Here is a 9,618-nt window from a genome sequence, read left to right as displayed (position 1 = left end):
GTCTCAAACTCGCAACAATCCTCCTGCCTCAGCCTCCCAGCTGCTGGGATTACAGGCCTGCGCCACCACTCCCGGCAGGCCCAGCTTGATTAGTACCGTGGTATCCCCAGTACCTCAGGTGGCTCTTTTCTTCTTCTTGAGGACCCTGAGGGCAGCAACTGCCGGCCAACCCCAAGGAACTAGCAAACTCCAGGGTTAAGGGAACAGAGGCTTCCAAACAGGCCCCTGCAGTCCCTGATAGGGGAAATCAGCCCCTAGGGGTTCCTCCTGACTGCACTTAAGCAGGGACACTTAAACGGCAATCCCGGGGCTGTCTGCAACCTCTTTCCCACGCTCTGGGAGGCTGTGCCACTACTGGAAGCAGATTAATCCTCCAAGAAGAGACAGTGGATCTCTTAGCCGGCCAGCTCCCTTCCCGCTGGGACCCCTGAGGAGAGCCGTAAGGGACTCAGCATCGTCCCTCCAGGGCACAGCCCCTCTGCAGGCCCATGGTGTTACTCCCTGCCCCCAGGAAAGCCCCAGTCTTCCAAATGGGCAGCATCTGAAAGTTGATGAGTTTCCATTTTTCTTCAATGCAAAAGGCCAAGAGCAGGAAGGAAAGCTAAATGTTGTCAATACTCTTTCTGTGTTAGAGACGGATGATTGTAGAGACGGTGAAGAACAAGATGCAGAGCGCAAATTTCCAGGTGAGCCAGGAAGAGAGGAGAGAGAACAGTAGGTGACCAGCAGGAAACCCAGTGGACAGGAACACCCGATCTGCTGGGTGCAGGCATTTAGCTGGTGGCAGACACAACCGAGCTTGTGGCTTCCTACGGGATTGGTATTGTCATTGTCCCCATTGACAGATGAGGTGTCTGAGGCTCAGAGACTAATTTTTCCAGCGCTGCCCAACTAAACAGGAGAACTCAAGGGAACCTGGTGGGAATCTCCTTCAGATAACAAGCAAGCAGGTCATGACCTTGATCCAGGCTGGGTGGCGTGTGTCTTGACTTTCAAGGAAGCATCCTTGAGAATACTCTTTCTCTTGCCTGAGACTCGAGGCTGCAGTTCACACGTTGCTATTCACAGCTCTGCCTTGGAACCGGAGTTCCCATTCTCATTCCCACCTTGCAGACAAGAGAGACAGGGAGCCGAGCTGTCTGCACTTTGACAGCCCAACACTTTCCAGTTGAGTGGGAGAGAGATGTATTCAGATCTGATAAAAGGCCACAGGGGAAGAAAGTGGTCAGAGGTATCCTGAGACAACAAAATCATGATTGGAGAAGCTAGACAATCTGGTAAGGGACATTCTTGGAAAGCAGAGGCCCCTTCTTGATCAGCATCTTTGTCCTGAGACTAGACAGTGGCTACGTCTCAGAGAACAATGTCAGGAGGCCAGAGAGCATCCTGAGGTCCCCCCTAGGCCTGAGCCCTTCACTGCCCTCCATGGGGACTGAGAGGAGGTTTGTCACCTCAGTGACGAGGTAGTTACCTCAGACCCATGGGAAAGACTGGAGTAGGCAGAAGCCACCTTGCTCCTAGGTTTTGGCCAAGGACTATCTGTAAATATAAGATGACAGAGAAGATACTGGGATGGCCCTGGATGTAGGAATGTTGTGTTTCTCTGAGACACAAGGTCCCTTGGAGTCCCGGGCCTCTATCGGGCTGAAGAGAAGGTAGACAGACTGTGGTTCCACTAGGGGCAGAGTGACTGTCCCCTTCCTCCAGCCCTTCAACCATGGCTTCAAGGTTTAGGGTCTAGGATCTCCACAGTTGGGGTCTGGCCTGACGTGCCGTACAAAGTAGCCACTGGGCAAGAGAACAGTGACCGAAGGTAAGGCAAGGATAGGCTGGCTGGGGCTGGCATTTTTGATCTCTAGCTTTCAAGGCTGATTATTTTCCAGCTATTTTGAGGGAAAGAGGTAGGGGGACAGTAACACTGCTACTGTAATACAGTATATGCTAAAGAGGAAAATCTTCTAGTTTCTGGTCTTCTACAGAATCTCTTACAAATATATTGAGTACTTAGCCCAGGCTACTAGGGTACTGGGCACTGGGCACTGGGCACTGGGCACTGGGGAGAGGAGAGGAAATAAAAGAGGCGCTGTTCTGGCCCTCAGCCATTCAACAGACATTCCTAGAGCTTGTGCCATGGCCCTTACTGGCCAGGTGTCAAAGTCAATCACACATTCTCAATAAAAGCACGCTGATTCTTTAAACATATAAGGCAAAAATATACAGGGTGAGCGACCCTGACCTGAAAATCCAAACCAAACATGCTCTATAATTTGAAGCTTCTTGAATATCGACGTGATATCACAAGTGGAATATTCCAAACTTTGTGCCATGCATAAATTATTTAAAATACTATATTAAATTACCTCTGGCTATATGTACAAGACCTATATGAAGCATAAATGAATTTCATATCTAGACTTGGGCCCATCCCAAAATGTCTGGTTATGTATGTGAGGATATTCCAAAATCAGGAAAAATGCAAAGTCTGAAACGCTTCTGGCCCCAAGCATTTTGGGCAAGGAATACTCAATTGTGTGTGTGTGTGTGTGTGTGTGTGTGTGTGTGTGTGTGTGTACACATACGTATATCTGAGATGTGATGGGAAAATGCAGTATATATTTACAATTTTTAAAAATGATTACAGTAAAAAACATATCACCAAATCCACTCTCAAAATATTCCACCTTGCCTGGAGCACACTTGTCCCATCATTCTTGCTACTTCCTGAAGCAGTTCTAGAGTACTCTTTCATGAGTGTCTTTAGTTCCATTGTCATGGCTGCCTCAGTGGCCTGAAGTGATCTGTAGATATTCCTCAAAATGCTTACTTTCCATGAGCCAGAATTGGATGGTGCCTGATCTGGTGAATAGGGTGGATAAGAACATGCTGTAATATTCTCGTAAGCAAGCCTTTCCGTTGGATGGCACTTAGCAGCGGCATTCGCCATGTTCTGTATCACACCTTGTAAAGATACAAGAGGAACTCCACAACTGCTTTGAGATGTGGCAAATGATGGGACAAGTGTTTTTGAGGCGAGGGGGGGCATTTTGAGGAAGATTAATGGCAATGTGTCTTTTACTGTAATATAATTTTTATTCAAACATTCACTGTATATTTTGATCATCCCTTATAATATGGTGCTATCTGTAATATTAAATTTTCATAGAACTGAGATGGATTAGGAAAAAGTTGCTACAGCCAGCAGAGGAGGGCAATAATGAAAAAGGGGTTGAAAAGCACACAGCCAGATCAGTGCAAACAATAAAAGTCCCTACCTGCCTGGCTTATGGTCTTAGGGCTATTAAGAAAAAAAAAAAGTAAATACAAGTACTAATTAAATAATTATTTTGGGCAAAGTACTCTGAGGGCAAAGGCCAGGGGCAGGAGCTCAGGAGGAACCCACCTAGTCCCCAGCCTCTCCCAGACAGGAAGTCAGTCTACACCTCCCCCTGAGGCTGCCCAGCAATGGGCTGGGGCTTCCAGTTGCCTGGACCACCCACCCCAATGTGTGCAGTGACCTTCCACGTGGGGGTGACAGTTCAGATGACCGGGCTCTGTCCCTTGGGGTGAGCACACAGTTCCAAAGCCCTGGATGCGTGGCACACTCCTGGAGGCTTTCAGGCTGGGCTCCACCATGTCCCCAGCCCTCCCTGCCCACATGTGCGGGGTGACATTCCTCCGCCTCCCCCTCCCGGGTCAGTCATCCCCTCCCTGTCACACTGCCAAAGAAAGAATCAAAGCTCTTTCTGCCCCAAGCCCCTGGCAGGGCTGCGGGTAGCGGCTGCTGGTTATTTTTAACCAACTTTCTGACTCCAACTCCAGCAGCCGACCCCACAGCAGGTCAGGGCACTGGCATTTGAGAGCCACCCACAGGCAGCAATTGTGGTCAAAATCAAATAAACAGGAGTAGAAGGACGGGCTGTGTAGAGAGGGAAAGTTTATGACATTTGTTGTTTTCTTTCTCCTTGGGCTAGGGACCAGTATTTACTTGGTGGATCACTGTAGATATTTTAGCCTTTCTCACCCTGAAACCATGCTGAACGCAGGGTTTCAAAATGCATTTAAGGCTCCCCTGGGCCTAGAAGGGGGCCTCGGGAAAGGGGTTTTATACCTGTCTCAAAGTGGAAAGAGCCTAAGAGGTAGCACTTCCATTCCTGGTCCTTATTCAACAAGTGAGGAAACAGAGGGTTCCATAGTCCATGACAGAGCTGGGATGCAGCTCGGCTCCCAGCCCTGTTCCCCCAGGGGTGTGTGTGTGTGTGTGTGTGTGTGTGTGTGTGTGTGTGTGTGTGTCCACTAAAGATTGGAGTAAAAAACGTGCGATTTAAATCCTATTGGACAGAAACTCAGAAGTCACAGTAGTATCTGGAGTATGTACATGGGATGGGAAAGAGATTCTGGGGCTTCAGTGAACAAAAAGGGGGTCCTTATAAAGACACAGAAATGAGTGCCTTGTACATGCCATGGAAGAGAACTGGTGAGCTGGCATCCCAGGCAGCACCACACACATGCACGTGCGCGCACGCACACACACACACACACACACACACACACACACACAGTGTTCTCTCTGAGCATCTACACCTGCTGGCCTCTCTCTCCGGCCATGTGACAGGAAGGGTGTGAACAGCATCTCAGAGCCCATGACCACCAGTCCTGGGAGGGACTATCTGAAAAGCCCAGCTGCTGCCAAGTGACCAAGCGCCTCTGACCTAAGGGTAGAGGAAAGAAAAAGGGAGTAGGGTGTGATGTACAGCTACAGGGGTGTCCCCCCAACCCAGGAAGGTGGGGAGTGCTGAGAAAAGGCCTAGACAGACCCCTCCATGAACAGCCTGCATTTTCTCTTAACCCATCAGAAACATAGGACACCTTCAATTCAGCGACAGCTAGTCAGGGGAAACTCCACCACTGTGAGTGTGCTCATCACACGAAGCTTCTGGCTTCTAAAGCCGGAAACGTGAAGATACAAAAGGGGACAGCAACATCTGCACACCCAGATGGGTGCACCCCGAACGTTAATGGGCTCCTTAGGGTACCATGTTAATGGTGAACCATCTTATCTCCTCCTTGGAGATAGATACATAGATACATAGATGATACATAGATACATAGATATATAGATGATAGAGACATAGATAGATGATAGAGACAGATTAGATAGACAGATAGATAGATAGACCTTTTTAAACAACAAACATCTTCTTTTGTGTACAAAAACATGACTATTTGTGAGGCACATTTTGGGATCTCACTGCAGTTATAGAGTTTTGTTTGTTTGTTTTTTGGGTCTTGGGGGGAATTTTTTGCCTCTTGTTTATTGAAGGTTGGAGCCAAGAGAACCACCTTAAAGATGGACAAAGAAAAAGACATGAAGAGAGAAACGTCCAGCAAATCCAGCCAGAGTCTTTTGTCTACTAACCCTGGAGGAAGGAGCTAAGAAAACTTCGCTTCACCTGGGCTCCAGCAGTACCTCTGTGAGTCAGCGTGACTCTCACGCAGTAGGACTTTAAAGCTTGTTACCCTAGTGTTTGGCTTTCTAGACTGGTGTTTTGCACAGTATGTACTTTGGAGTGTGGGGTACAGGGTTTCCTTTGTACATACCTGTGAATGTAGATGTACTCAAGTATATGAAGAGATTCTTTATAACCCAGGCTCCTAGCCTGGTAGCTACATCATATAGTCCTGCATTTGACCCAAACATCACATAGTCCTGCATATAGTCCCAAACATCACACCCCCAAGGAGCCCCACAAGACCACAGTGGAGAAAACCTAAGACCTGTCCTGCAGCCCCAAGGCAGAGGGGAACCTCAGGGCTCTGGGCCATGGGATAGTGACTTCATGTCTGAGTGTACTGTATTATAATAAACTTAGAATGCCAATCTGTTTTAGTACTTCTGTAATAATGACTGACATGTCTATGGCCCTCAGCAGTTTTCAGAACACTTCTCATTTAATCCTTCTCTGAGCCCTGGGGAGCTGAATGGAATTGTGTTCCCTCTTTTACAGACGAGGAGGTTGAAGCCCAGGGAGGCCCTCTGGCCTGCCTAAGCTCACACAGCTAGTAGACTCAGCAGCTGGGTGCTGAGCACCAATTTCTAGTTCTAAGTCCTACTGTCCATTCTGCTACGCCAAGATGGCCCAGTCACTCTAGTCCAGGCCACAAGGACATGCCAAGTTTCCAGTCATTAAAGAGCGTGTACTGCCCAGGAGGACACGCTCCCTTCCCATGGAGTTTGGGAAGACCCTTGTGCCCCGTTTCTCTCACACCCTGCCTTCACTCCAGCCATCTGTTCTCGCCCCACCTCTCTTCTCTGACAGGATAGAGCCAAAAGTCATGAGTCCAACTGATTTTTTTTTTCTTTGAAAAATCCACAATAAAAAATATTTTTGTATGTTAAAACCAAATGTATTCTTTATACTAACTTAACCTCAGGGGAAATAGAGGACCCTCTTGGAAGGTATACCTCACATAGTGCCGGTATGTAAAGTCAATGAGAAAGATAAGCTTTACTTACCCTTTAAAAGTCTCCTGAAAATCTCCAAACTTTACCCTGCACCTTATCTCCAACCTCCAAAAAAGAAAGTTCTTCTCCCACACTAGACCAGATGACTCGGTTAAGCAGCAGTTCAAGCAGCTGACATGTGACTGGGAATCAAATTGTGTGAAAAATATGTCATTTGTTTGTCGAACATGTATATTAGGATTTGCATATGTAAATTAATGCCTTATGACTCCGCTGTGTGTTAGGCCTTTCAAAGGACATGTGAATGTTTATCATTTCAACATATCAACCCACAGTGGCAGTTTATTCTTTTCACACCTTTGAGCTGGAGAGGTCTTTAGTGTCTCCTCAGCCACACCCTCCCTTCCCTGAGCAACAACTCCACCAACCTTTGGCACCACAATACACTTTGGCTGCAGCTGATTGGCTGGGTAGTAGATACTCAGCCATACCAGACCAATCAGAGATTTCCCTCCTAATTCTTGTTGATCCAATCAACACCTCCGTCTTTGGTATTTAAAAGTGGAACACCAGGAAGCCATTCAGGTCCTTAATGGGCTGAAGCTGAGATTCTGGTGCAGTTCTGGGACGGGATGGCCATTTTCCCCTATGTTCAGAGAAGCAAAGTCAGCCTGCAGAAAGAGAAGCTGGAATAGATAGCCCGTGAGTAGAGACTAGGAACCCCAGAACCCCAGAGACACAGTGCAGTGAGTGCTACAGGTACTAACCAGACACTGAGGAGCAGACACTGAGGCTGCTTAGTCACGGCCATGCATGGCCTTCCTCTGTCACAGCTAAATGCCCCCATTTTCCCGCCTCCCTTGCAGCTAGGACAGGCCATGCTATACAGCTCAGGCCACGGACACATAAGTAAAAGCCCCTTTTAGGGCTTCCCTTCTGGAATAAGAGGTAAGCTTCCCTAGGAGGACCATTCCACACTCTGTCCTTTTCCTGGTCTTTTTCTTTCTTTCTTTCTTTCTTTTTTCATGCCTGGTGCTCAGATTGAGAGCAAGAGCAGCTGCTTTAGGGCTCACCAGGTGCCATCTGCCATTGACAATGGAGTGGAAGGACAAGAGGGGTTGGGTGGGGCCCGGTGGCATTTCTGAGCTCTGGACCCTGAACTTCTTGTAGAGGACAAATAAGTCCTTCCCTGTGTAAGTCACTATTGTTAGGTATGTTTGCCCAAAACTTCATAATTGAAAATATCCAATATTATTTCTCAGGATCCCATGGGTCCTGCTGTGCACTTTTACTGTCTAGGCTGGCATGGCTGAGGCTGGATGGTTAGGGTAACCTCACTTCCTGCTGCCGGTGGAAGCACCCGAGGAGACATTTGACAGTGTTTGGACGTCATGTTGATTGTCACAATGAGGGCAGGAGGATTCTACTGTTATCTCATGGGTAGAGGCCAGAATCCTGCTAACATCCTACGGTGCGCAGAACAACTCCCCAGAACAAAGGATCATTTCATCTTAAATGTCAGTGGCAGTGAAGTTGAAACATTGGCCTAGAGAGGCCTTGGCTGGGACACCTTGTCTCAGCTGAGCACAGTCTCTCATTACCCAACAAGCCAGACCAGGCTTGTCCACATGCTGGCGGTCACAAGTTCCCAAGAGCGAGCCTGGTGCTCCAGTACTTTTCAAGTCTCTACCTGCCTTGTTTGCTCGTTTCCCACCTGGCCGAGCCAGAGTCAGTATGGGAGGGGCGCCAGAATTTTACCATCTGCGCATGTTGGGTTTCTGTTATTTGAAGCTTTATATAATCCCAACGGATGCAGAAGGAGAAAGCGGCCTTGACGGCTGGTGGCACCCTGGTTCCTGCGGCCTTTCCATGTGAAGGTCAGTTTCAGTGCCTACCTTTGGGTTCCACGAGGGCCCCTTCTAGCGCTCAAAGTTCCTTGGTTTCAAACAACAGAAATCTCCCGAGGCTGGCAGGCTGAGGGGAAGTTCGCTTACTGAAAGGAAATGCGGAAGGTTGGAGCGTCAAAGGCTACACAGAGCCGAAGTCAGACTTGACAGCCAGGGACTGGCTTTTCTTTCCCCATTTATGTTCTGTTTTTGATTCCACCGGTCTGTGTTATTTGTAACCAAACTGGCCTTTACAGAGACACTTGTCTACTGTCCTCACTGGTGGATCTGAGGATGCTCCAGGCAACCTTTCCTTGAGGGGTTGTGCTGAAGTATAATGAGGCACCTGCAGTCCCTCCAAACCGCCCCATCGCCTCGCTGCTCCTCCAAGAAGCTACAATTTCTTTCCGCCCTTGCCAGTGGTAGCCACATGGATTCCTGCAGTCGTGACTTTGCAGATAAGGTGCCCTTCTCTCACAACCAGGCAGCATCACCAGCGCCTGCTGTTGCAGAAATCAGAGCCATGAAATGTCTGGGGGAAAAAATAGCTTCCGGATCTGCATTCCAGAGCGTGCTCCTGGGAAGTGTAGTGGTTTCCAAGATTTTAGGGGCTCGGGAATGAAAGCAATATAATAACAAGCAGCAGAAACCCAAGCCCTGTTGATCCTCATGAGTCCCTTGTGTCTCCTGTTGGTGCAGAGACCTGCTGAGCAGGAGGTAGGGCGCCCGGTGAGGGGGACACTATTTCGGTTTATCGGCTTGGCCTCGTTTCCATCAAGATGTACCGCTCACATCCGTCTGCTCTATGTCCCCAGTTATTTTGGGCCAACACATGACCTTCTGTGCCTGGTTTTGTTTTTAAACATTTCTCTTCGCCCATCTGTTCCCCCAGGAATCCTCCGTCCTGTGATCCTTGCTTTGAGTTCCCTCTCATCTGTATCGTGCCAATTTCCTGGCTAGACCAACATCCCGCATGCAGAAAGAATGTTACATTCTGGCTAACTGCGGTCTTCTCATCAGAGAGCCCAGAGGTGCCCGTGGACTGGCAAGTCACCTTGCTGGTAAATAACCAGCTTGCATTCACCCAGGCAACACAAGCTGGGTACCTATTAAATACTGCATGGCCTTGACCCTTGCCCCTATTTGACATTCTAATCTACTGCTCCAACGGACAGGGCGTTGGAAGCAGTTTCCTGGGTATGCTATGTAGGAGAGCCCTATCTTTGACACTCACACATTTTTTGGCTTTGTTTTTTTTTTTTTTTTTTT

At 48.3% G+C, this 9,618-nt stretch overlaps 1 protein-coding gene across 1 annotated transcript in view; it reads left to right on the top strand.

Moving 5' to 3' along the window:
* The window catches only part of Fhad1 (forkhead-associated (FHA) phosphopeptide binding domain 1), a gene marked incomplete in the record, with an annotated part of 122,506 nt that extends 116,114 nt beyond the window's left edge, over nucleotides 1-6,392 (top strand). Inside the window, 3 exon segments of the mRNA XM_013507414.1 lie at nucleotides 633-686; nucleotides 5,321-5,471; nucleotides 6,006-6,392. Of these exon segments, the coding sequence (XP_013362868.1) occupies nucleotides 633-686; nucleotides 5,321-5,434 (168 nt within the window).
* Between the last annotated feature and the right edge of the window lie 3,226 nt (nucleotides 6,393-9,618).

Source organism: Chinchilla lanigera, unplaced genomic scaffold (assembly GCF_000276665.1).
Source record: "Chinchilla lanigera isolate Chin_1 unplaced genomic scaffold, ChiLan1.0 scaffold00126, whole genome shotgun sequence".
In the NCBI taxonomy this organism is placed as follows: Eukaryota; Metazoa; Chordata; class Mammalia; order Rodentia; family Chinchillidae; genus Chinchilla; species Chinchilla lanigera.
Note: the sequence above shows the minus strand (reverse complement) of the source record. Positions and strands in the feature narration are given on the sequence as shown.